Source organism: Delphinus delphis, chromosome 6 (genome assembly GCF_949987515.2).
Source record: "Delphinus delphis chromosome 6, mDelDel1.2, whole genome shotgun sequence".
NCBI lineage: Eukaryota > Metazoa > Chordata > Mammalia > Artiodactyla > Delphinidae > Delphinus > Delphinus delphis.
The window spans coordinates 55,866,791-55,894,495 of NC_082688.1; the positions used below are offsets into that span (position 1 = coordinate 55,866,791).

General features: G+C 38.3%; 1 protein-coding gene across 6 annotated transcripts in view; it reads left to right on the plus strand.

The window, feature by feature from the left end:
* The window catches only part of RIC1 (RIC1 homolog, RAB6A GEF complex partner 1), a 162,937-nt gene that overhangs the window by 110,916 nt on the left and 24,316 nt on the right, over positions 1-27,705 (plus strand). For 5 of the 6 annotated variants that reach the window (XM_060014718.1, XM_060014719.1, XM_060014720.1 and 2 more), the window contains 14 exons: positions 775-813; positions 1,132-1,242; positions 2,089-2,178; positions 2,800-2,960; positions 3,914-4,049; positions 8,457-8,573; positions 9,065-9,793; positions 15,572-15,730; positions 15,813-15,949; positions 17,757-18,043; positions 18,909-19,100; positions 21,505-21,682; positions 21,837-22,025; positions 22,866-27,186. In XM_060014718.1, coding sequence (XP_059870701.1) covers positions 775-813; positions 1,132-1,242; positions 2,089-2,178; positions 2,800-2,960; positions 3,914-4,049; positions 8,457-8,573; positions 9,065-9,793; positions 15,572-15,730; positions 15,813-15,949; positions 17,757-18,043; positions 18,909-19,100; positions 21,505-21,682; positions 21,837-22,025; positions 22,866-23,154 — 2,814 coding nt within the window. In that variant the 3' untranslated portion in view covers positions 23,155-27,186. Of the gene's footprint in view, positions 1-774; positions 814-1,131; positions 1,243-2,088; positions 2,179-2,799; positions 2,961-3,913; positions 4,050-8,456; positions 8,574-9,064; positions 9,794-15,571; positions 15,731-15,812; positions 15,950-17,756; positions 18,044-18,908; positions 19,101-21,504; positions 21,683-21,836; positions 22,026-22,865; positions 27,187-27,705 lie in introns of those variants that run through there. The other variant, XM_060014721.1, reaches the window with a different exon arrangement.

The window sequence follows — 27,705 nt, forward strand, 5'->3', positions numbered from 1 at the left end:
TAAAAAAACATAAACAAAACTCTTGCTGAGGCTCTGATTTTATTAGATAAGGGTTTTTTGGGATGGTTCATATCAGCGGACCCAAACTGTTCCACCTACACAATTCTTGGCTGCCTTAGTAGATGCTTCTCTAAATATCTTTTGTCATTCTGTATTTATTGAGTGTTCAATATTTAATTTAAATCAAATAAAAACAGTGTAGAGGAAAAAGAGGAAAGCCTGATGTCTAGAAACATATAATGAAATGGTTAAGACAGGAGTTGTGAAATATTGGCTGCTAGTGTAATACTCATTATTTGGGAGCACTTTTTAAAAAACAATTTATTTTATTTTTGGCTGTGTTGGGTCTTCGTTGCTGCGTGCGGGCTTTTTCTAGTTGCAGTGAGTGGGGGCTACTCTTTGTTGCGGTAGGCAGGCTTCTCATTGCGGTGACTTCTCTTGTTGTGGAGCACGGGCTCTAGGCGCGTGGTCTTCAGTAATTGCAGCACGTGGGCTCAGTAGTTGTGGCTCGCAGGCTCTAGAGCACAGGTTCAGTAGTTGTGGCGCACAGGCTTAGTTGTTCCGCGGCATGTGGGATCTTCCCAGACCAGGGCTCAAACCCGTGTCCCCTGCATTGGCAGGCAGATTCTTAACCACTGCGCCACCAGGGAAGCCCTATTTGGGAGCACGTTAAACATTACAAGAAAATTAATCTCATGATGTTAATGCTTTTACGTGCTTTACTTTAAAATATATTTCAGAAGTCTTACCAAACTGATGTGTTATTTTCTATAGATTTCCAGCACCTATCTAGAGAGCAATTGGCCTATACGGGTGAGTTATTTGTTACTTTGTTGGTGTTAACTTTCATTGGATAGCATTTGCTGCAAGAGGTATTCTGGGAATTGAGCCTTTCAGTGGGTGCACTGATAAAAGTAAAATTTCAGTACTTGCTTCCTTGTACATTGTTAGTGTAACTCTATAATTTGGTCAAATGTAACATGTATAAATGTTAAGATTTTTGAATTTAGCATTGTACATTTAATTCTCTTAGCAAATTTATTAATAGTCTGCTTGCCTGACATAATCCTCAGCTCTTTACGCCTAATTAAAAAACTCAAGGAAGAGCTCTTAATTTTTTTTTTTAATCAGTTTTCAGCTATTGATAAGCTTGGACAGAATATTGCTGTGGTTGGCAAGTTTGGTTTTGCACATTACTCTTTACTCACCAAAAAATGGAAGCTTTTTGGAAACATTACCCAGGTTAGTCTTTTTGAAATTAAAAACCTATTTCTCAAAGTATGAGAGAACTACAATATGAAATAAGTATAAAGTAAACCACTGTTTACTTATTAAAAAGTAAAATCAAATATTAAAAAGTGATACTGGATTATACTAAGGGTCAGTTCTGATAAAGTACTTGATATTTGATAAAAGATTTTGTATTGAGATAGTTGGTTTGTTTTTAATTCTTGTTAAGATCAGACACTATAATCCTGTAACTTGAGGATTTACTCTTACATTCCAGGTAGAGTTCATCAGATATGATCGGAATAAATCTCCACAAAATTTGAGATCATTTCCTGCTTGTCTGTATATGACATAAATATTTGGGTAGCATACAAACATATGCAGTTGGATTTTGCAAGAATCAAATAGGAGGAAAAGAAGGAAGTTAACATTTAATAGGTGCCTACCGTGTACCAGGCACTTCCACATATGTTATCTCATTGTTCTTCATAACAACCCAATGAGAGCACTATTGTTACTCACCATTTTATAAAAGAGAAACTAGGATTCAGAGTCAAGCAGCTGATAAATGATAAACCCAGAATTTAAACCAAGGTCTGTTGAATGTGGAATAATGATGCTACATGGTACCCAGTTATTTTGAATGATGTATTTTATGTCTTACAGAAATATTCTTTCTTTCAAAGTAGGATGTGAATCATTATTAATAAAGGCCCTAGAGTAATACTTATTGTTGAGGGGGGCGGGAAGAGAGTAGAGCAGAAATAATTAGAGCTTTCATTGTCTGATTAGGAATATTTTACAAGTCTGTTACTGGCAGGAATAAATGTAAATATGTTTTTTATATTTTCTTTTAAGGAGCAAAATATGATTGTGACAGGTGGCTTAGCCTGGTGGAATGATTTTATTGTCCTTGCATGCTATAACATAAGTGATCATCAAGAGGAGGTATGTTTTTGTTTTCTCAGAAATAACAAGATTTTTACATTTTAAAGATATTAAGCACAGTTTGGTTTTTATATAAAAATAACCTATTGAAAATGAACAAAACGTTTTACTTTTTAATCAAGAATTTGGCATTTTTAACAAATGGGATTTTCATTTCAGGTTACTTAAAAATTTAAAGGGATAATCAGGATTTCTGTGATAACTTTTTCTAAGGATTTTAGCCATTAGACATTCTCTATAAAGTTTGTAAATAATAAAAAATAGTTAAAAGTTGAGAAGTTTATAAAGATAGCTGTCCTTAGAGATTTATTAACTTACTTATTTCTATATTTATTTTTTGAGAAACTACTGATCTCCCTGTATCAGGTCTAAATGCGCAGGTCTAAAAGGAGTATCTCATAATAGTACATCACAGTTTTGATCACTTCATCTTTTAGTTATTTGTAGAATGAGCCTACCCTGTCAAAATATAAACATCCATTTTTTATTAATGCTCAGATTAGTCTTTAACTCCTCTTACTTGAAAAAATCAGTAGATAATAAAACAGCATGTCTAAGGTATTTAGTCATCCATGGTAGGTATCTTGTTTTTACAGTTTTCTTTATTTTTGTTTTCTATAGCTCAGAGTATACTTGAGAACGTCAAATCTGGACAATGCTTTTGCTCATGTCACCAAAACACAAGCAGAAACATTACTGCTTAGTGTCTTCCGGGACATGGTAATAGTATTTAGAGCAGACTGTTCAATATGCCTTTACAGTATTGAAAGGAAATCTGATGGGTAAGTATATAACGTATGACAGGTCACTTTTTGCTCCTATTTATCATGTTTCCTCTGTAGTTTTTATTTCTCAAAACAGTTATTCTAATTTTATATTTAGTTTCCTTTGTTTTAGGAGTTAAAAAAGCAAGGAATTTTAATTAGTGATATTCATATAGTAGTTATTTTTTAGCTACCAAAATAATTAAAGAGCCTGTACCAAGTTCTTCAGCTAATCTTACTGGACTCATTTGAGAAAAATCTAGTTCGGGATGGGGTAAAGCTTTAAATACTAATTTTTTTTTCACAATCTTGAAAACAAGTGGTTACTAACTATCCTGGTGTTCTAGAAACTTGAGGAAATTTGTAGGAGTTTACAACTTTAAGGCCTTAGGAAGCATGACCTTAGAAGACTCATTAATATTTTAACTGAGCTAGATGGCTGTAGTCTGGGAAAGGAAAAACTGTCAGACCTGTTGGAGCTGCGTGTTGCCTATATTCTTGGCATCTGGCTGGCTTGCGGCATTTAGACCATTCTTCTTGAGTTTTATTTTGTTCTCAAATGGTTTTTGTTTCTTTTTTTAAACAGCTATGAAGTGCATATTTGCTGAAGTAGCTTATAATTGAGGAGTAATATAAAAATAAAAATTAACAAATCTACTAGCCTCGGAACGCATGTCTTTCTCAACCAACTATTTCTCAACTGACTAAGCTATTCCTATAGCTTCTTCCCAGTTTATTTCTTCCTTTCTACATCTTACTCCCTTTTTTTCCCCTCCCTCATTTCCAGATGTGTTCTTGGGTGCCACAACCTTGTTGGTCTGCTGTTTAAAGGATACTTGGGGAGGAGAAAATGATAGGTAGAAGGCATTTGGGCCCATAAACATAAAATCTCATACTATTAGTAGTGGAAAAGGAAAAAAACTCATTAGCATTGTTGTTGAGGTGTATGGGTTTCTTTCTCTTTTTTGCAGTCCAAATACTGCTGGTATTCAAGTTCTTCAGGAAGTCTCCATGTCACGCTACATTCCCCACCCTTTCCTGGTAGTATCTGTCACTCTGACATCAGTGAGTACAGAGAATGGAATCACCTTGAAAATGCCACAGCAGGTACCATTCTGTTATCAGAGCTCTTTAGAGTTTTCATTTCAGTTTTTTGTGTTTTAATTTGATTTTAGGAACTATTAATTGTTCAGCAAATACATACTAAATGTCTAGAATTTGCCTTGCATGAAGCTGCTGGGTTACAGTGGCAAACTAAACAAACATGGTTTCTGCTCATACTATAAAGAAATAATTACATACATAATTAATTACAATTGTGATGTGTATACCAAAAAGTAATATGGCTTACTGTGTATAACAAAAACCTGGAGTAGTCTAAGCAATCACAGAAGATTTCTAGATCATTTAAATTGAAACCTGAAGAACAAGTGGCAGTTATCTAAGTAAAGAAGGGGAATTTCAGGCAGAGGGAACGGTATTCAAAGGCCCATAGATAAGAGAGAACATGACACCTTCAGGGAATTGGAAGAAATTTCAGAGTGACTGGAACATAGAGTATGAGAGGATGAGAGTCTTATTGATAATACGGACTTTGGAGTTTGTCTTAAAGTCTAAAGTGTTTTAAGCTGGATGTTATTAGATCTAAGCTTTATAATGTTAGAGAAAACATTACAAAGGAGGAAAATGAAACAGAGTGGGACACAACTGGATGTAGGGAGAGCAGCTGAAAGGCCATTGTAATGATCTAGGTGAATGGTGTCTGTGGCCCAAACTTGGGTAGGGAAAAGAAGATGGAAAGAAGTGGAAGGAATATGACATATAGAGGACTCCATGATTAGTTAATTATGAACAAAGAGAAGGGATAATCCCATAGCTTCTGGTTAAAGTAGCTGTGTAGGTAGCAGTGTCACCAGGACCCAGGTATTATAACTTTCTATTCCAAGCCGCCTTCCATTATACCACTGGTTTCCAAACTTCATGTCAATGTGGAACCCATTTTCAAAGGAAAGTTCTGTGTGGATTTATTTGTCATCCCTGTCTGCCCAGTCTGTCTTTTACTTCCTATTAAGGCACTTCCACTGAGTGCCTGTAAAATACAGGTCCCATTTTTCTCTGCAAACTCTATTTCATGTAACAAGGTAGTCCTAGTTGATAAGGGGAAGTTATCTTTTACAGAAGAACTCTAGCTAAAAGATACGGAAGGAATGTAAGAATTTAAGAATCACGATTTTGCAGCCCGTGAAGAAATGAGTGATTCAGGCAGTGATCATTGGATGAAACCAATGAAAGGTTGATGGGAAGTTTACAATGAAGGTATCAAGTTGTCATGCCCAAGCCTTATTAATCAATTTTAGCATCACTAAAAGTGGGAGAACCAGATGTGGCATGCTTCCTGGGGTGAAGCAACCTGAAGTTCACGTGAAGAATTACTAGCAAAAACATTGAGCCTGATCTGAATCAAGCTTCTAGAGTCATCTTCTATTCACAGAAAATACAGGGAAAGAGGTTTAGTTTAATAATATTTTATAGGAAAGCTGCAGGTCAATAATGTGGGGGAAAAAAGAAAAGATTCTTCTAAATAAGACTTTCGAGCTATAACAACAAAATGCATGCGTAAGTTCATTTGTATCTTGATTCAAATAGGCTATATATAAAAAGACACTGTTGAAACAATTTGCAGTATTTAAATGTGAACTAAGGAATAGTTGTAAGTTTTATTACATTTAGATGTGATATTGGCGTTGTGATTATATAAGCAAATATCCATATATTTTAGAGATGCCTATTAAATGTATAGGGGTAAAATGGCATGGTATCTTTTAAAATGCTTTGGCAAAATAAGTAGAAAGAAAAGAGGGATAGGTGGAGCAAACCTTGATAGTTGTGAATCTGGATGATGGGAATAAGGGGGCGCTGTTTGTTGTACATTTTACATACTTTTGATCATGTTTGAAGTTGTCATATTAGAAAAAAAAGGACTCCTTGTATATCCTAGATACTACTATTAGGCAATCAGTGGCATCAGTAATACTGGGTGCCCCATTTTAAGAGGGCCCTTTACAAAGAGGAGATACTTAACTTGGTAAAGAGCACATTAAGAAGTAAGTTGAAATACAATAGGAAATAGACTGATTACATCTTGCACAGAGGGAAGACCAAGATTTAAAGCAAAGCAAGTCTTGATTTAACAACAAAAAACTAGCAGTAAGAACTGTTCAACAGTCAGGTGGCCTTCACTCAGGAGAGAGGTGAGCACCTTGTCTCTGAAGCTTCCAATGAAAATTATCTACCAGGGATTTTTCAGGGTAAGAGATGGTATGTTGGGTTCCTTCAAATATAGGATTTTGAGGATACATGTAGTCCCTGCTTGTATGTTACAGTCAGTTTCTGAAAAGTTCATTAAAGTTGCCTGAGAGGGCTGTCGTGGTCACCGGTTCTTACGTATTGTAATATTATCAGTAGAAAATGTTGACTGCATGTAGAGCTGAAGGAAAAAAAAGAATTTTGCTTTTTTAAAAAATGAAGTAGTATAAAATGTAGTGGTGAATTTACCATCTTAAAACTTAAAAGTGGTCATTATGAACATTAATCAGATTTTAGTGAACTTCAGTAAATGCTTTTTAGGTCTTTTGAAGTGTTTGAGGAGTTTGTCCCTATGCCAGTCCCCAAGCAGTCATATTGTTTGATTCTTGGCATTGCATATTCATTTTCCTCTACTCTCTAGCGCTTATAATTCCCACATAGCTTTTAAATTCCATTTTTCCTTCTCTTACCTCCAAGTTATTTGCTTTTTCTCGTGTGTTAGGACAGATGTTCAATTTTTAGTTTTCATGTCATTATGTGCTAAGTGGGGAAATGAAGATTTCTTTCCAAATAAAATTCTTGAGTTTTGTGACAGTTGCTTGGAGATTTTGTAGGGTTATTTTTTAAATTCCTACTTTGTAAATTAACAGCAGTTCATATCATGCTTACTACCTACCTGGATATGATCTAAAGCAAAAAAGAATAACAAAGCCTGTGAGTATTCTGTACCCTTTTGCCATTTCTTTATACACAATCCCTTGTGTCTTAGAGCAGTGCAAAAGAGCATTTCATGTATCTGAATATTTTTTGCAAGTAGAATACATAGGGTGACGTTGTTTTCTTTACCAAACCCTAAATGATATCGGCAGCTTAAATTCATCCAGCCAGCAAGAGTCAAAGCTGGGACATAATCCATGTCTTCTGAATAATCATCCTTTCCTTCTTAAAATTCTTTCCTTCTCTGGTCTGTGACATCATGCTTGATTTCTCTTCTTGCCTTCAAAAGCTTAGACAGTGGCCCTCTGCTCTTTTGCCTCCCATATACTTTGCCTCAGAAAACTCATCTGTTTCCTTCAGCTTACCAGGTTTGCCTTTATGGTTATGATTCTGGTATTCATCTCCAGTTAAGTCATCTCTCACAACGTTTTTACTTGAAAGTCTTAAGATTCTTTCTAATTTAAAATGGGCAATAGAAGGAAACTCTTCAGTTTCCCTTCCCTAAACTATTTTCTCCTCCTAACTTGTATCAGTGACAACTGCAACTTCTCTAGCATCTCGCCAAGATTCAGTTCCCTGAAATCATCTTTGATTCAGCTTTCTTTTCCTACCCTTCATGTCTAGAATATAAGTAAGTTTTTGTTTTGTTTTGTTTTAATCAAAATGCTTTTTCCTCTTTACAAGTGAAAATGACTTGATGTCTGAGATTCATTTTAAAACAGTGCTCCTGAAACTTGAAGCTGGGTGATAGGGTTCAGTGAAAATCATTATACTAGGTTCTCTACTTTGGGGTTTGATTGAAATTTTCCTTAATAAAAAGGCAGACTATTTCCTTCATTCTTGAAGTCACCACCCATGATATCTTCCTCTCCTCAGTAATCCATCCTGAATAACTCAGAATTTTTAATAACTCCCTTATTCAAGGACCATACATGGTGGCTTTTTTCCTGCTATATTTTTACCTGACTTTCCAAGCCCTCTTTGAAGGTCTGTTACCATAAGCATTTTTTCTCATAACATCCCTAATTTAGCCAGATTGTTCTCACTTTCCCAGTAGAACTATTTTATCCTACCTCTGTGTCATTTGCATTCTTCAACTAAAGTACCAACGCTTTTTCTCCCACCCGTGTAGGTTAACCTCACCTTTCAAGTCCCACCTCATCCTTTAAGCCCTGTCTAGCTGTGCCGGCCAGGTCACTGAAGCGATGTCTCATTTTTATGAACTTCTGAAGGTCTTTTAGTTTTTCCAGGATAATTCAGCTCTGCCCTCAATTTTATGTTCACTTGCATTGTTCATTAATTACATTGTGTTAAGCTTGTTCTACCCTAGCCAGACAGCTCGTTGTACTTCCACAGAGCCTAGCAGAATGACTGTACATAGTACACACTCAATATTGTTGTTTGCTTAAACTGTAAACCTTATGCATTGGCGGGGGAAATGCTGAAAACATACCTATTAATTTTTATAAATACAATTTATTTTTCTTTCAGGCTCGTGATGCAGAGAGCATTATGCTAAATCTTGCAGGACAGCTCATCATGATGCAGAGGGACAGATCAGGCCCTCAGATCCGGGAGAAGGACAGTAACACTAACCAAAGGAAACTTGTGAGTAAAGTGCAAGTCATTTAAAACGTTAAGAATGTATGGGAGGAGGATGAAGGAATAAAAGAATTTAAGAGGAGAGTATTATCTTGTGATTTGGAAAGTGAGTAAGTACATAAAATAAGTCTTAAGCCTCTGGGTACAAGACTGTTTGTGAAGAGTGGAAGATGAGATCCTAAAATGATAATAAAATGCTCTGTATGCCGGATGTTACTGCTTAGGCATTATTATTTACAAATTCTAATGGGAAAACAGGATAAATTGGTGAAGTTCCTTGGGGTGGGGGGGTGTTCTTTTGGGGTATTTTTAGATTTAAATACACATACTTTGAAAGTCAGGGTACTGTTATTAACTCTGACTCTAAATAAATTCCCCTAATTTTCCCCAAAATTTATACTGTCATTTTGAAAGATTTGGGAAACTAGTACCTAGGAAAACTTAGGAATCTGCAAATTTAATAGGGGAAAAACTGATTTCTGTCTCTCCTTCTCCAGCTGCCATTCTGTCCTCCTGTTGTACTAGCCCAGTCTGTTGAAAATGTCTGGACCACGTGTCGAGCAAATAAACAAAAGCGTCACCTTTTGGAGGCCCTCTGGCTGAGCTGTGGAGGTTCAGGGATGAAAGTCTGGCTCCCTCTCTTCCCTAGGGATCACCGTAAGCCCCATTCCTTCTTGTCCCAGCGGATCATGCTGCCTTTCCACATAAATATCTACCCCCTGGCTGTTCTGTTTGAAGATGCATTAGTCCTTGGTGCTGTCAATGACACTGTACTGTATGATTCCTTGTATACTCGGAACAGTGCTAGGGAACAGCTGGAGGTGCTCTTCCCTTTCTGTGTTGTGGAGAGAACCTCTCAGATCTACCTCCACCACATTCTACGTCAGCTGCTGGTGAGGAACCTTGGGGAACAAGCCTTGCTCTTAGCCCAGTCCTGTGCCGCGTTACCTTACTTTCCTCACGTGCTGGAGCTCATGCTCCATGAAGTGCTGGAAGAAGAAGCTACCTCACGGGAGCCCATTCCCGACCCTCTGCTTCCCACTGTGGCAAAATTTATCACCGAGTTCCCACTCTTCCTGCAGACAGTTGTTCATTGTGCCAGGAAGACTGAATATGCCCTGTGGAATTACCTTTTTGCAGCTGTTGGAAACCCCAAGGACTTGTTTGAGGAATGTTTGATGGCTCAGGATTTGGATACTGCTGCCTCGTACCTTATTATTTTACAGGTAACAATTCTCTTCTTACAAAGGTATAAGAATTGTTGAGCGTAAACCTAGAGGAAAAGGAAGGCAAATGTCCTGTGTTGGCACTGTGATTGTGTTTAAAGAACTATTACAGTCATGTTTTCTGTTCTTTTTTTTTTTTCCGGTATGCGGGCCTGTCACTGCTGTGGCCTCTCCCACTGCGGAGGACAGGCTCCGAATGCACAGGCTCAGTGGCCATGGCTCAAGGGCCCAGCCGCTCCGTGGCATGTGGGATCTTCCCGGACTGGGGCATGAACCCGTATCCCCTGCGTCAGCAGGCGGACTCCCAACCACTGCACCAAGAGGGAAGCCCAACTTTGGGGTTTTTTTGTTCTTCTTTCTCTAATTGCTTTAGGTGCAAGGTTAGGTTGTTTATTTGAGATGTTTCCTGTTTCTTAAGGTAGGATTGTATTGCTATAAACTTCCCTCTTAGGACTGCTTTTGCTGCATCCCATAGGTTTTGGGTTGTCGTGTCTCCGTTGTCATTTGTTTCTAGGTATTTTTTGATTTCCTCTTTGATTTCTTCAGTGATCACTTTGTTCTTAAGTAGTGTATTATTTAGCCTCCATGTGTTTGTATTTTTTACAGATCTTTTCCTGTAATTGATATCTAGTCTCATGGCGTTGTGGTCGGAAAAGGTACTTGATACAATTTCAATTTTCTTAAATTTACCAAGGCTTGATTTGTGCCCCAAGATATGATCTATCCTGGAGAATGTTCCATGAGCACTTGAGAAAAATGTGTATTCTGTTGTTTTTGGATGGAATGTCCTATAAATATCAATTAAGCCCATCTTGTTTAATGTATCATTTAAAGCTTGTGTTTCCTTATTTATTTTCATTTTGGATGATCTGTCCATTGGTGAAAGTGGGGTGTTAAAGTCCCGTACTATGAATGTGTTACTGTCGATTTCCCCTTTTATGGCTGTTAGTATTTGCCTTATGTATTGAGGAGCTCCTATGTTGGGTGCATAAACATTTACAATTGTTATATCTTCTTCTTGGATCGATCTCTTGGTCATTATGTAGTGTCCTTATTTGTCTCTTGCAATAGTCTTTATTTTCAAGTCTATTTTGTCTGATATGAGAATTGCTACTCCAGCTTTCTTTTGGTTTCCACTTGCATGGAATATCTTTTTCCATCCCCTCACTTTTCAGTCTGTATGTGTCCCTACGTCTGAAGTGGGTCTCTTGTAGACAGCATATATATGGGTCTTGTTTTTGTATGCATTCAGCCAGTCTGTGTCTGTTGGTGGGAGCATTTAATCCATTTACATTTAAGGTAATTATCGATATGTATGTTCCTATTCCCATTTTCTTAATTGTTTTGGGTTTGTTATTGTAGGTCTTTTCCTTCTCTTGTGTTTCTTGCCTAGAGAAGTTCCTTTAGCATTTGTTGTAAAGCTGGTTTGGTGGTGCTGAACTCTCTCAGCTTTTGCTTGTCTGTAAAGGTTTTAATTTCTCCATCAAATCTGAATGAGATCCTTGCTGGGTAGAGTAATCTTGGTTGTAGGTTTTTCTCCTTCATCGCTTTAAATATGTCCTGACAGTCCCTTCTTGCTTGCAGAGTTTCTGCTGAAAGATCAGCTGTTAACCTTATGGGGATTCCCTTGTGTGTTATTTGTTGTTTTTCCCTTGCTGCTTTTAATATGTTTTCTTTGTATTTAATTTTTGACAGTTTGATTAATATGTGTCTTGGCATGTTTCTCCTTGGATTTATCCTGTATGGGACTCTCTGTGCTTCCCGGACTTGATTAACAATTTCCTTTCCCATATTAGGGAAGTTTTCAACTATAATCTCTTCAAATATTTTCTCAGTCCCTTTTTCTCTTCTTCTGGGACCCCTATAATTCGAATGTTGGTTCATTTAATGTTGTCCCAGAGGTCTCTGAGACTGTCCTCATTTCTTTTCATTCTTTTTTCTTTATTCTGCTCTGCAGTAGTTATTTCCACTGTTTTATCTTCCATGTCACTTATCCATTCTTGTGCCTCAGTTATTCTGCTATTGATCCCTTCTAGAGCATTTTTAATTTCATTTATTGTGTTGTTCATCGTTGCTTGTTTCCTCTTTAGTTCTTCGAGGTCGTTGTTGAATGTTTCTTGCATTTTCTCTATTCTCTTTCCAAGATTTTGGATCATCTTTACTATCATTATTCTGAATTCTTTTTCAGGTAGACTGCCTGTTTCCTCTTCATTTGTTAGGTCTGCTGGGTTTTTATCTTGCTCCTTCATCTGCTGTGTGTTCTTCTGTCTTCTCAGTTTGCTTATCTTAGTGTGTTTAGGATCTTTTTGCAGGCTGCAGGTTCGTAGTTCCCATTGTTTTTGGTGTCTGTCCCCAGTGGCTAAAGTTGGTTCAGTGGGTTGTGTAGGTTTCCTGGTGGAGGGGACTAGTGCCTGTGTTCTGGTGGATGAGGCTGGATCTTGTCTTTCTGGTGGGCAGGTCCACGTCTGGTGGTGTGTTTTGGGGTGTCTGTGGCCTTATTATGATTTTAGGCAGCCTCTCTGCTAATGGGTGGGGTTGTGTTCCTGTCTTGCTAGTTGTTTGGCATAGGGTGTCCAGCACTGTAGCTTGCTGGTCGTTGAGTGAAGCTGGGTGTTGGGGTTGAGATGGAGATTTCTGGGAGATTTTCGCCGTTTGATATTACATGGAGCTGGGAGGTCTCTTGTGGACCAGTGTCATGAAGTTGGCTCTCCCACCTCAGAGGCACAGCACTGACTCCTGGCTGCAGCACCAAGAGCCTTTCATCCACACGGCTCAGAATAAAAGGGAGAAAAAGTAGAAAGAAAGAAAGAAAGAAAGAAAGAGGATAAAATAAAATAAAGTGAGATAAAATAAATGTTATTAAAATAAAAAATAATTATTAAGAAAAATAATTTTTTTAAGTAGAAAACAAAAAAAACGGGCAGACAGAACCCTAGGACAAATGGTGAAAGCCAAGCTATACAGACAAAAATCTCACACAGAAGCATACACATACACACTCACAAAAAGAGGAGAAGGGGAAAAAAATAATATATCTTGCTCTCAAAGTCCACCTCCTCAATTTGGGATGATTCGTTGTCTATTCAGGTATTCCACTGATGCAGGGTACATCACGTTGACTGTGGAGATTTAATCTGCTGCCCCTGAAGCTGCTGGGAGAGATTTCCCTTTCTATTCTTTGTTCGCACAGCTCCCGGGGCTCAACTTTGGATTTGGACCCGCCTCTGCGTGTTGGTCACCGGAGGGCGTCTGTTCTTCGCTCAGACAGGACGGGGTTAAAGAAGCAGCTGCTTCGGGGGCTCTGGCTCACTCAGGCCGGGGGAGGGGGGGAGGGAGGGGCACAGAGTGCAGGGCGAACCTGCGGTGGCAAAGGTAGGCGTGACGTTGCACCAGCCTGAGGCGCGCTGTGCGTTCTCCCGGGGGAGTTTTCCCTGTATCCCGGGACCCTGGCAGTGGCGGGCTGCACAGGCTCCCCGGAAGGGGGCGTGGAGAGTGACCTGTGCTCACACACGGGCTTCTTGGTGGCGGCAGCAGCTGCCTTAGTGTCTCATGCCCATCTCTGCGGTCTGGGCTGATAGCCGCGGCTCGCGCCCGTCTCTGGAGCTCCTTTAAGCAGCACTCTTAATCCCCTCTCCTCGTACACCAGGAAACAGAGGGAAGAAAAAATCTTTTTCCTCTTTGGCAGCCCCAGACTTTTTCCCGGACTCCCTCCCGGCTAGCCGTGGCGCACTAGCCCCCTTCAGGCTGTGTTCACGCTGCCAACCCCAGTCCTCTCCCTGGGATCCGACCTCCGAAGCCCGAGCCTCAGCTCACAGCCCCGCCCGTCCTGGCGGGTGAGCAGACAATCCTCAGCTCACAGCCCCGCCCGTCCTGGCGGGTGAGCAGACAATCCTCTCAGGCTGGTGAGTGCCGGTCGGTATCGCTCCACTTTGCCCTCCACACCCCTGTTGCTGTGCTCTCCTCCGTGGCTCCAAAGCTTCCCACTTTGCCACCCGCAGTCTCCACCCGCGAAGGGGCTTCCTAGTGTGTGGAAACCTTTCCTCCTTCACAGCTCCCTCCCACTGGTGCAGGTCCCGTCCCTATTCTTTTGCCTCTGTTTTTTCTTTTTTCTTTTGCCCTACCCAGGTACGTGGGGGAGTTTCTTGCCTTTTGGGAGGTCTGAGGTCTTCTGCCAGCGTTCAGTAGGTGCTCTGTAGGAGTTGTTCCACGTGTAGATGTATTTCTGATGTATCTGTGGGGAAGAAGGTGATCTCTGTGTCTTATTCTTCGCCATCTTCCCCCTCTCCTCCTCTGTTCAGTTTTTATCTTTCCTTTTGAAGAACTCAGTCTTACCATATGATGGCAGAAAATTTCTTTACTATCATAAAGTAACATTGCAGGGTTGTGTTTTTTTAATCCTGTTTGTCCATAAATAGGCCTAAAACAAATTAATGAGTTTACAGTATTATTTTGAGTAATACTGAAGAAGTGTATGTATACATATATGTATATACATATTATATATCATAGTACATATAATGATATGCACATATTACATAAGATTATTGAAATATGTAAGAAACATAATAATAAAGAATTATTTTGAATATCAGTGGGTTTGTCTGAGCTCTCCACAATAATCTCTTTCCTTATAGTGTGGAATTGCTGAGGGGACTCTGATTAGAATGTGGGTTACAACAGAGTACCTTACGTTAGGCTCCCCATAGCACGCAGGGAAGATCCAAACCTGCCGCAGTAATTACACAATTTTTCTCAAAATAATGGGTTCTTTGAGACTCCTGAAAATTTGTTTCATTATACATTTGACAAAAGGGCTTGATAGTTTGCTTTCCTATTAGTCTGATGTGAATTTGATAGGTTACATTTAAAAGTTCTTTAAAATTCCTGCAGAGTTGTTTTCATTGATTAAAGAAGCTAACCATAGACCTTGTTTGAAATTCTGCCTGAAGCAGTTTTCCTGTCAGTTTATTTGCTTCATGGCAACTGATTGAAACCAGAGGGGATATTCAGGCAGAAGCTAAGTGGCCCCAAGATTCTGTGATTCCTTGGGTATTCTTAAAAGGCCACACAGTCATAAAAACAAACAATAAATGCAGCTGTGTTTTGTTTTAGGTCACTCCTTAGACTTTCAGTGATCTCCCAAGCAATGGAATTAGAAACGATCTGAATTCCTAAGTTGCTGTGGATTGACAGATAATAATTACAGTTGAACTTGCCTGTTAGGCACCTTTCCATGAAGGCCAAGGCAAGCAGCAAGTTTAAATTTGTGAAAAAATTACAGAGAATGCTCTTTGTGTAGCAAGACTACATACTATTGCCTAAAGCAAAGGTTTTTTTTAGTCACATTTTCAGAAAACTCTCTGTCGCAGGAAATAGACCTGAGCTTTTTTGGAGTCAGGGAGACAAATTTATATTCTTTTCTGTTGATCTTTAACAGTTATTTAACTCAGTTTTCTCCTCTGTAAAATGAGAATGAAATACATATTTTGAGAGTCACTAGGAGAAATGAAAGAATATGTAAGGTTTATGTAAGATATCTGGCAATAATGGCAGTTCAAGAAATCATAAATTATATTACACCAGCAGAGTATTTGCCTCACTTTTCCTTGTATGGTACTTTTTAATGCTTCTTTTAATTTTACTGTTAAACTATTCCCATTGTTGTAGCTGCATTACTTCTCTGGGTTTAGGGAACCGTGGATATAAAGAATTGCTTATATCTTCCCAAGTCATTTGTTGTATAAAAGGAATTCTTGTCTTCCTTGGTTGTTTTTCTAGAACATGGAAGTACCAGCAGTAAGTAGGCAGCATGCCACCCTTCTGTTCAACACAGCCCTGGAACAAAGCAAGTGGGACCTGTGTCGACACATGATTCGATTTCTTAAAGCCATTGGCTCTGGAGAATCTGAGACACCTCCATCCACACCTACAGCTCAGGTTAGTTGCAGAATTGCACAGCTTCTCTAGGCCATTACACCCACGTGGCATCTTCCTCTAACTGTACGGTGTGTAATCATAGGAACCCAGTTCAAGTGGTGGATTTGAGTTCTTCAGGAATCGAAGCATCAGTTTATCCCAGTCAGCTGAAAATGTACCTGCTAGTAAATTCAGCTTACAGAAAACACTAAGTATGCCGTCTGGCCCTTCTGGAAAAAGGTAAAAGAATGAAGAGCTGTTACTGGTTTTAGGGCATTCTGCGACACATTGCATTTCAGGGTATTTGTAGAATTGCATCTTGGGAAAACAACTATTTGATCCAATTGCAATTCCTTCTTACATTTCCAAAAGGCTTCCCTTTTTTCCTTCTCCAAAGTTCACTTCTTTATTCTTTGTACAGTTTCTGCCCTTTGTACTGGAGTAGATCTCGGTTTGTCCATGCTGAATGCCACTAACTGTAAATTACCTCTGATAATAGAGGACCAGAATAAAAAGGAAGACAGATAAATCTGCAGATAATTCAAAAGCCTTCTTACAGGGCTTCCCTGGTGGCGCAGTGGTTGAGAGTCCGCCTGCCGATGCAGGGGACACGGGTTCGTGCCCTGGTCCGGGAAGATCCCACATGCCGTGGAGCGGCTAGGCCCGTGAGCCGTGGCCGCTGAGCCTGCACGTCCGGAGCCTGTGCTCCGCAACGGGAGAGGCCACGACAGTGAGAGGCCCGCGTACCGCAAAAAAAACAAAACAAAACAAAACAAAAGCCTTCTTACAGTCAGCAGTTTTACCCTTCTTTCCAACTATACCTCTTGACAAAAAGTAAAATTTAGTTCTCATGTACTTGACTCTCCTGTGACTCTTTTGAGTGGAGAAGTCATTAAACAGTGGAAGCCAAAAAGAAGTGTATCCTGGAGGCTGAAACCTACATTACACGTAGATGGGTTATTTCTCCTGAGAGGTAACTATGAACTCATACTGAACATTATAAAATAGAATTTCCTCCGTTTTGTGAGGTCCTTGTATTCCTTCCTGTGTTATTTGGTTCTGTGTGTATTCTTACTACAGTGCCTGACACATAGTGAGAGCTTATTGAACATTTTTTATTGTGATGTTTTACTGCTTTTTCTTATCACAGCCATTAATACAGCCCCATTCCCAGTGTGCACACACACACACACAAACACACACTGTCATGGACTATAAACAAGTTAAATGCAACCATGGAGGATTGTAAACAATTGCCAGGCAAACAGTAGCTTCTCAGCCATGCCCCTGAATTTAAAAGTGCTGGCTAATATATACTAAGCACTCACTATGTGCTAGGCATGGTTCTAAGCATTTCCATGTGTAGGTCTTTCAGTCCTTACAACAGCTCCATCTGGGTAGATACTGTTCCACATTACACAGGTGAAAAACAGAGGCCCAGAAAAATAAATTTGCTTTATGTTTGTACAACTAATGTGTGGCAGAGCCAAGATCTGAATCTAGGCAGTCCTGCTCCAATACTGCCTCTTGCTGAAAGCACCCTGTCACCTAGTGACCAGACCAGTTATACCATGTCAGTTCATGTGAATAAAGGACAATAGACTATATTTAGCAGTTAATTTTTAAAAATCCGTTTTGATGTGTCTGTAAAACTCACATTAAGAGACTTCATTTCACTGTGCTTCTCTCTCGTTAGTTCCTTTGATCTGATCTTCCCTCTTTTCATTGGTCTTTCCAAATACAGCATTTTTTTGCTCCCTTTCTTTCCTTTATCCAGCTACCATCCTCTTCGTGGTTTGACTTAGTCTCCTGTTCTTTCCTATTCTATATTTTCATTATACAAATATGTTTTAAGAGGCTACTATGATCGAGGTATTGTTTAATAGATTGTGGTATCACATGGAGAAGCCCTAATACTTTAGCTTCAATCAGAATTAGATCTTAGATGTCTTACCTCCTTGTCAGCGTTTTCAGTGTTACTTCATAAAAGTATTTGAAGTCCTCCAGTGAAGATTGTTCTGTAGCTTTCTTGTGTTCCCACTTACAGATGGAGCAAAGACAGTGACTGTGCTGAGAACATGTATATTGATATGATGCTCTGGAGACATGCCCGGCGTCTCTTAGAAGAAGTTCGGCTAAAGGATCTCGGCTGCTTTGCAGCCCAGCTGGGCTTTGAACTAATTAGTTGGCTATGCAAGGAACGTACCCGAGCTGCCCGAGTAGACAACTTTGTGTTAGCCCTGAAGGGACTCCACAAAGATTTCCTGTGGCCACTTCCCATCATCCCAGCTTCTTCTCTCAGTTCTCCTTTCAAAAATGGAAAATACCGAACAGGTAATGTAGGCTTTGTGTTCCTTGTACAGGGAGGATTGTATTTTGCTCCAAATATGTAGACATTTTGCTGTTAGTTGATATTCAAGGAAGTCTTTTCATTCCAAGGTCAGAACAGATAAAAGCTAACTTTTTGTGCATCACTTGGAACATCCACCATTTGACTCAGGATGTAAATAAAGTAGAACATATGTCTCTAGGTCTTATGACCTTTAAGTCTAATTTATGAATCCAACCAATTGTTGTATCAGATGATCAGCAGGTTGAGCATTGACTGAACATAGAAGCTCCCACATTTGTTTTTTGTAGGAAGGAGTTATTAATCACAGACCTCAAAATAAGCTAAATTGTGACTTATCTGACAGGACTCATTCCAGAGAAATGGTAAAAATGCATCTTGAGAGCTTGGGCCATCTTCTAAATTAGGAGAGGACAAAGTGAAACTGTATTTTGATAAAAGAAAAAAGTTTTTTAGTTCAGGTCTTTTAAAGAAGACTGTTGTAATTATTATCACTTATGAAAATTCAAACAAAAACCATTATTATGGCATTTGGAAACTTCATGTCATGTTAAAACCAAGGAAAATCATTTAAAGATGAACGAACAGAATGAAGTTTTGCCTAGTTCTAGTAAGATACATGATGATATAAGATGACTGCTGGGTGGCGTTATATAGTCAGTCCATTCTGTTACAGTCCCACATCCCTGGTTCAGTGGATGGATGATGCAGTGTAGGGACAGTAATTAGCTCTGAACTTTTAGTATTTGGGGTTGGTGAGGGAAGAGAAGCTGAAAGAACTGAATTGGAAATGGCAGTGTGTGCACCTTTGATTCCCATTTTTTTCTTTGTTTTTGGATCTCCTTGCAGTGGGAGAGCAGCTGTTAACATCCCAGTCAGCTGACCCTTTTTTGAACCTTGAGATAGACGCTGGCATCTCTAATGTCCAACGAAGTCGGAGCTGGCTTGGCAACATTGGCCCCACGCATCATGAAATAGACACAGCCTCATCCCATGGACCACAGATGCAAGATGCCTTCCTTTCACCTTTATCTAATAAAGGTAGATATCATTTTAAACCCTAGCTCCTCTTCAGTTCCTGTGGAGGAAAGTTTATATGCTATAGCACTTCAGAGAGAGAGCTTCACTCTTTTCTTTCAAGATATGTCCTTGAGGATTAGCCATTTGTATCTGCTGGAGAGGTGGATAGTTACTAGAACAAGGCCATATTGGCCTTGACTATATTTTGCCATGTTTATTTTAGATAAATGAAATAGGTAAATTCTCATTACAGCTCAGCACTAATAAATGAACCTTTGTAATCAACTTTGATGATACAGAAACACTAACTTTGAACCTCAAGTAAGCAAAATGTTATCCGTGTGTAAAGAATTCCATTCTTCTCATAGGTGGACCCGTATCATAAAATTGTACCCAGTTATCTTCTATTTTTTTATTTCACTGATACAAATTTATGGAAAAAATTTTTTCTCTTATAAATTCCTGCATGATATCCTTAATTTTGCCTCTTAGCTTCAAAGCCTAAAATATTACTGTCTGACCCTTTATCAAAAAATGTGTGTCAGCTTCTGCAATTATAGTAATGGTTACATTACAGGTTGAAGAAGTTTTAAAGTGATTTATGTTGTTTAGGTTTATATAAGAACTTAAGTAGCAATTGGTCTGATTTTCTGGAGTTTTTTAATGGCCAGGCATTCACCTGATGTTTGATTTTCAGTGTGTCATCACTGTTACCGGAGCTTCTGCTATGTGGAGAGGCATATAGCTGCCATGACTTTCTTTTTAAATTTTGGTAGAATACATGTAAAATTTACTATCTTAACCATTTTTAAGTGTACAGTTCAGTGGTATTAACTACATTTTTATTGTTGTGCAACCAACCTGCAGAACTCTTAATTCTTTTCATCTTGCAAAACCAAAACTCTGTACTCTGAACAATAGCTCCCCATCCCTCTCTCCCCCAACTCCTAGCAACTACCATTCTATTTTCTGTCTCTGTATTTGTCTTTTTGTGTCTGGCTTCTTTCACTTAGCATAATGTTCTCAAAGTTCATCCCTATTGTAACATGCATGGAAATTTCCTTTCTTTTTAAGGCTGAATAATATTCCATTATGTGTTTATAACACATTTTATCCATCCATCAGGGGACATTTGCATTGCTTCCACCTTTTGGTTAATTGTGAGTTATGCTGTAATGAATGTGGGAGTACAGTGAACATGGGAGTTCTCTTCGAGACCCTACTTCCAGTTCTTTTGGGTATATACCCAGAAGTAGGATTGGCAGATCACATGGTAATTCTATTTTCAATTTTTTTCCCATAGCAGCTGCACCATTTTACATTCCTACCAACATTGGCAAGGATTCCAGGTTTGCCACATCCTCACCAACACTTACTTGCTGGTTTTGTTGATAGCAGCATCCTAATGGACGTGAGGTGGCATCATTGCTTTTTTTTTTAGAAAACTTTCTAAAGAGGTCACTTCAAACATATTTAAAAAGGAGAAATAATAGTATAATGGACACCCTTCCCCCAGCCCCCACTCCAGTTATTACCAAGTCAGGAACAAATTTGTTTTATCCACTTTCCCCTTCCTGTATTATTGAACTAAATCCGAGACATGATATATTTTATCTGTGAACATTTCAGTATATATTTCTGAAGACTCTTCTTGAAGATAATGATAATTACACCATTAACATCTCTTTAAAAATTTAATAGTAATTCCTTAATACCATCAAATATCCAGTAAATATTCAAATTCCAACTGTTTTATAATGTCATAATTTTTTTATGGTTTGAATCAAGATCCAAATAAGATTCACACACTGTGATTATGTTTTTTAATTTTCTTTTTAGTGATCGTTCCCCCTCCCCATTTCTCTTTTTTTTCCACTTGCAGTTTATTCATTGAATAAACTTGATTCTGTGGATTTTCTCATGATGTGGATTTTAGGTTATTGCATCTTCATGGTTTAGACAGTTTCCTCTGTATCGTAAATTGGTAATTGAATCTAAAAACGTGATCGAGAATTCCCTGGCGGTCCAGTGGTTAGGACTCTGTACTCTCACTGCGAAGGGGGCCCAGGTTTAACCCCTGGTCAGGGAACTAAAATCCCACAAGCCGCGAAGCATGCCCCCAACCGCCGCCCCCCCCCCCCCAAAAAAAAAAAGACAAATTATTGCTAGGGTTTTTTTTTTTCAGAGGTGGGCAAGACTACTTTTTAGGTAGTATGAAGGCACATAAGGCCTGGTTACCTCCTAATAATTTTTTTTATATCTATTATTATTAATGTAACATGGGAGTTTTAGTAGTGGATTTAATGTTTTGGTCTCAAAATCCTGAAGAGAAATCAACATCTGAGAGACAGTTAACATTTATAATGAAAGGAAAACATATTTTCTACATGAAGCTAGTTTGTAACTTTTGGCAATTCTTCATCAGGTGATGAATGCAGTATTGGTTCAGCCACAGACTTGACTGAAAGTAGCTCCATGGTGGATGGAGACTGGACAATGGTGGATGAAAATTTCTCCACACTCAGTTTAACTCAGTCAGACCTAGAGCACATCTCTATGGAGTTGGCAAGTAAAGGACCTCACAAATCCCAGGTTCAGCTTCGGTGAGTTTCTCAGCATTTTGAAAGCATAGAATGCCTACTCAGGAAATCTGGGCAAATTGGGTACAGAGGCTACTTTCCCGATAATGACTGCCCTTATGTACATCTGTAGATCATTTTTAGCATCAGTCATTTGTGTTTCTGCTTATATATGTAGGTATTTGCTACACATCTTCATGGAGGCAGGATGTCTGGACTGGTGTGCTGTTATAGGCCTGATTCTCAGAGAATCCTCAGTAATCAACCAGATTTTGGTTATTATACAATCTTCAGAGGTAGATGGAGAGATGTTACAGAACATAAAGACAGGGCTGCATGCTGTGGACAGATGGGCCTCTACAGATTGGTAAGTGCTAGTTTCATTAGGTTTGTTATCTTCACGGTCCTTTGGTGAATCCTGTCCTTTCACATTAAGGCTTAGTTCTGGTTCATTTATTTGGAGATTTTTTTAGGTTGTTAGAGATAAAAACTCCTTTTGTATATTCACTTTAAAGGCTAGTTTCTTTAGTTACCATTTTATACCAGTTTAGATGAGTAATATCCATTGAGATAGTGTTGGTCAGTGAATACATGTCACTGACTCAAGACTGATGCAGTACAAATGATCTTAGATCTAGGGTGGAACTTGAGATTTTTAGTTCTGTCAAGTAGAAGGTAATAACCTAAAAACATCTGCTTGAGAAGATAAAAATTTAAGGTCTGTGTGAATTTAACATTCCATGGCAATTACTAACAAGCCCAAATTAAGAGTAGTGAATGAAGTTAAAAGAGCCTGGGATTCTACCCCTTTGTCACCAGTTATGTGTGGATTTGGGATTTCCCTTACTTGGGTCTAGTTTTCCTTAATTGGTAGATTCATTCATGTTAAATGTTCTCTGAAGGTCCTGTTTTTCAAGTCTAAAATCCTATCGGTGCTTAGATTATAGAATACGATTTTTAATCGTAATACTGGATAAAGAATATCAGTCTTTGCTCTTTGTGCTCACACTTACATTACGTGCTGCTCCCTCAATGGTGGCCTTGGCACCTAAAAAGCCTTTCCTCCCGACCCTTCTGTGCCTCCTCCCCTCGCCCACAATCTCATTGACCTTACTATATCAGTGCTTAGTAGGAATTCATCCATAACATGCTATGGAGCCTTTTGAATGTGGCAGAGGAGAGCTAATTTCCGTTTTCTTCTACTTAGTCCTGGATATAAGCCATTTTTAAACATCATTAAGCCACAACTGCAGAAGCTCAGTGAGATAACAGAAGAGCAGGTCCAGCCTGAAGCCTTCCAGCCAGTAACTGTGGGTAAGACTCCTGAACAGACAACCCCCCGGGCAGAGGAGAACAGGAGCTCCTCCAGCCACGGGAGCATCCCCCAGGGCGAGGTTGGAGGTAGCAGTCTGGTCAGCCGGAAAGAGGAGGACACAATGCGAGCAGAGGAGGAGGAACCTTTCCAGGATGGGACTTACGACTGTTCTGTGTCCTAACAACATTGGGTGCCGTCACCACGGGCAGTATTAATTAGCAGTAGCATGCAGCTGAGGACACTGTGACCTAGCTGGATGATTTAACCAGGGAGAGAACTCAGCTCTGAGACTCTGGTAAGGTATTACTAAATTTTAACTAACTCTTTCTCCTCTAAGAAATCTCTTTGAGTCCATAAAAATGTGATATCAAAAAAAATCATCTTTCATAAAAAAAATTTTTTAAGCTGCAGTGGAAGTAATAAAGAATATTGTACAGATGTACACGAGAATATTTTGGTTTTATTCTTAAAGGTTGGTAGCTCTTAAACCACAGGGATTGTTTTGCCCCAGATGAGCAAAACACTTTTCACTACTTACAGCTTCCTATGTTTTCTGGTTCAGCGTGTGTTCAGACTGCTTTTTAAAAACAAATGCTAAGGTGCTTGCTATAGCTCATCAAGTACTTGAGCTACCTGTATGCCCCCGTGGATCAAGAGCACTGGCCTCCCTAACTGGGCCTCTGAATAGATGCCTGCCCTAGCATAAGAGGTGCCTGTGTGAAGGAGACATGCTCCTCTTCTAGCCTGTTAAATCCCAGTGCTGAATTGATGGAAGCTATTTAACCTGTGAGTCAGTGTGCCTGCTTTTTAGCAAGCTTGGTTCCTGCTAGGTCAGCGTGGGCTGAGGTCTGAGGAGTTTTTATCAATTATGCTATTAGATACCACTGAACTATTTTGTATCAAAGAATTGTTATCTTTTTGTGAGTACTCTTGTGTAAGTATACTCAAAGGCACTGTTCATATTTTTAGGGCTTGTACTATAATTTGTAAGGTTTTATGCTGGATTCTGCATGGCTATAGATACTCACTCTTGGAACAAAGACAGGGCTTGCTCTTCTTTCCAAATGTAAGCAGTCTTCATAGAGGAAGACAGGTTTATTGGCTTGGTCATAAGGTAACAGAAATGGTCACACTGATCATGAAATGAAACAGGTTTTGTGCAAATTAATGTAGTTTCTTATTTATTGCTTTTATAAATGGAATAAAAATGGACTTTTATGTAAATAGACTGCTGAATCCTGTATTATCACAGCTACTAAAAATTAGTATGTAAAGAATGCATTCTTCATTGTAACTTTTTAAATATTTTATGTATTTCTAGAAATAACAAACTTTAGTTTTCATACATTATGAAAACATGACTGCATACTCAATTGCTTTAGACTGAACACATATCCACTGTATGTACATCAATTACCTTATAACAGTATTAATTTAGATAGCTTGTTTGTACTGTGCAATTTGAACAAAGGAATGCAATGTTATTTTTTACAAAAATGAAGTTATTTTTATAATAACAATGTATTTGATGTGGACCAAATTCATACCACTATGTAAAACAGCCTCTCTTCTCATAGTGCAATTACAGTTTAGAAATAAAACTTGGTCCTCTATCCTTGCTTTTTAAAGTAAATGGCTAGCTTTAGTTGTCCTAGCCAGGTTTCCTCTGAAGGGAAACCCAAAACCATTTCGAAAATGCTTTGTTCATAACTCATCAAACGGTTTTAAATTATTGAGTTTGGTAATTTACTATCACTTACTTTTCACATTACAAGTGCAATAATTTCACATACAAAAACTCCTGAATGGGTGGAATATGTGATTACTGGTACCTGGTCCTTCTGGTGCTATGTTTATTTAAGCCTTTGTTTTAAACCACCTTTCTCTGAATTTTAAGATAGAAAATGTTTCCCATGTGAGTACATGCAGCCCAGCAGGAAACTAAACTGAAGAATTTCTTCTCCTGTCCTAGTCCATTAGGAGAAGAACTAGCATTACTTTTGTGTTTGGTGTATTTAGTCAATAAAAATGACTTACCATTGTAAACAGCTATGATCTTTTTCAGGTATCCTAATGTGCTGCTGGGTTCATCCTGCACTCTTAAAAGCAGGGCACCAATAAGTTAACTGTATTCCTGTGGTTAATGCCATGAACGAAACTTTTCTTGTATAAACTACTTGTTTTTCAACTAAGAGATATAGGTGGCCCCAAGGCAAAAAAATTGGCAACTTTATAGAAAATTTCTCTTTGGTAATGTGTTACATTAATTTTTTTAATTCATATTTTAATTTTGCCTTGTTTGGATCACATATCGACTGTTTAAGCCATAATTTTAACCAGTGAATTTAAATATTCAATATAACTATTTGAAGTTTAAATTATTTGCTGATACCAAAACAAGAAGTCATTTGGGGGTAGAGTCAACCTTTGCTTGTAATTAAAGTTGCTGCTACTTCTGTAATGTGTATTTTTTTACTTGGTAAAGGGCAATAAAACCATTACGTGAACTTTTGTTTATTCATCATCTCAAGTTAACAGCAAAAAGTATATGTATTGAAAGTCATAAAAATATTCTTTTCATTATATAATTCTATCTCTTAGAATTTTCCTTATGAAATAACTAGAAATTTAGATTTAAAATGTGTATGCAGAATTATTTAGAATAGGAGCATCAAGAGTTGGCAGCATCCTAGATGCCTGGCAATAAATAGGCAATTGGAACAGACAGTCCATATTGATGACATGGAAAATACTCAAAATACAATGAAAAAATGATATAAAAGTACACATACCAGAGGAAACTAGTCATCTCTAATACGTGTGACTAAAATAATAGGTGGAATTTTGACTTTTTCCTATTTTCCTAAATCTGCTTTCTGTCTCTGAATTTGCCTGTTCTGGACATTTCATCTAAATGGACTTATATGTGGCTTTTTCTGTCTGGCTTTCACTTAGCATGAGGTTTTCAACTTTGTATATTAGTAGTTTATTCCTTCTTAAGGCTGAATAATCCATTTTATGGATATATATACTACATGTTTATCCATTCATCAGTTGAGGGACATTTGGGTGGTTTCCACTTTTTGACCATTAATAATGAACATTGATGTACAAGTTTCTGTGTGGACATACGTTTTCAGTTCTCTCTAGCAGTGGAAATGCTGTGTCATATAACTGGTTAATTTTTTTGAGGCAATGCCTAATTGTATTACCAAGTGCCTGTGCCTTTTTTTTTTTTTTTAACATTTCCACTAGCAGTGGAGGAGGGTTCTGGTTTCTACTATCAGCACATGTTATTGTCTGTATTTTTGGTTATAGCCATCTAAGTTATGTATGAAGTGGTATCTTATGGTTTAGATTTACATTTCCCTGATGGCTAATGTCTTTTCATATCTCAGGAGAAAAATATGTATTCACATCCTTTGCGCATTTCACAAATGGGTCGTTTATTTTATTGTTGGTTTGCAAGAGGTCTTTATATATTCTGGATACTAGACTTACCAGAGATACGATTTGCAAATATTTTCTCATTCTGAGGGCTTTTCACTTTCATGATACTGTCTTTTGAGGCAAAGAAGTTTTTCATTTTGGTGAAGTCCAGCTTTTTCTTTGGTTGCTTGAGCTTTTGGGTGTCATATCCAAGAAACCATTGCCTAAATCCTAGGTTATGAAGATTTATGCCTGTGTTTTCTAATGAGAGTTTTATATTTTAGCACCTGCATTTAGGTCTTTGATCCATTGAGTTAATTTTTATATATGGTATGAAGTAAGAGGTCTATAACTTTGTTCTTTCGTGTGTGAATGTTCAGTTCCAGCACCATACACAGAAAAGATTTTTTTCCTATTGTCGAAAATCAATTGACTATAAATGAATGGGTTTATTTCTGGAACTGTCAGTTGTATTACGTTGATCTCTGGGGTCTTTCCTTAATGCTGGTACCAGATTGTCTTGATTACTGTTGCTATTTAGTAGGAGATTTTGAATGTGTAAGTAAGTCATAAGTTTGTTTTTTTCAGGACCATTTTGGCTCTTCTGGGTCCTGTGCATTTCCATTTGAAATTTTACAGCCAGCTTGTCAATTTCCGTGCACACCCGCACACACACATAAGGCAGCTAGGATTTTGATAAGGATTGTATTCAGATGAATTTGGAGAATATTGCCGTCTTGATAATATGCCTTCCAGTCCATGAACATGGGTTGTTGTTCCAGTTATTCATGTCTTCAGTTTCTTTCAGTAGTGTTTTATAGGTACTTTTGTTAAGCTTATTAGTATTTTATTCTTCTTGATGCTATTGCAAATAGAATTATCTTTGGATTGTTCTTTATAAAAATACTATGCTGTAATTGGATCCTACAGCACTGCTGAATTCATTTACTATTGGGTTGGCCAAAAAGTTTGTTCAGGTTTTTCGTACGATCTTAAGGAAAAATCCAAAGGAACTTTTTGGCTGACCCAATATAGTTTTTTGTGTGGACTCTTTAGGATTTTCTGTATAGAAGATCATGTCATCTGCGATTAAAGCCCTGGCCAGCGCCTCCAATACAGTATTCAAGTGGCAATAGTAGATACGCTTGTCCTTCTGACGTTAGGGAGTAAGTAAGTATTGAGTCTTTCATAAATTAGGATGTTTTAGCTGTTGAGTTTTGCATCTGTTGAGATTATACTGTAGTCCTTTATTCTAATAACCTGGTATGTGACATTGGTTTTTTGAGGTGTTAAACCAACATTC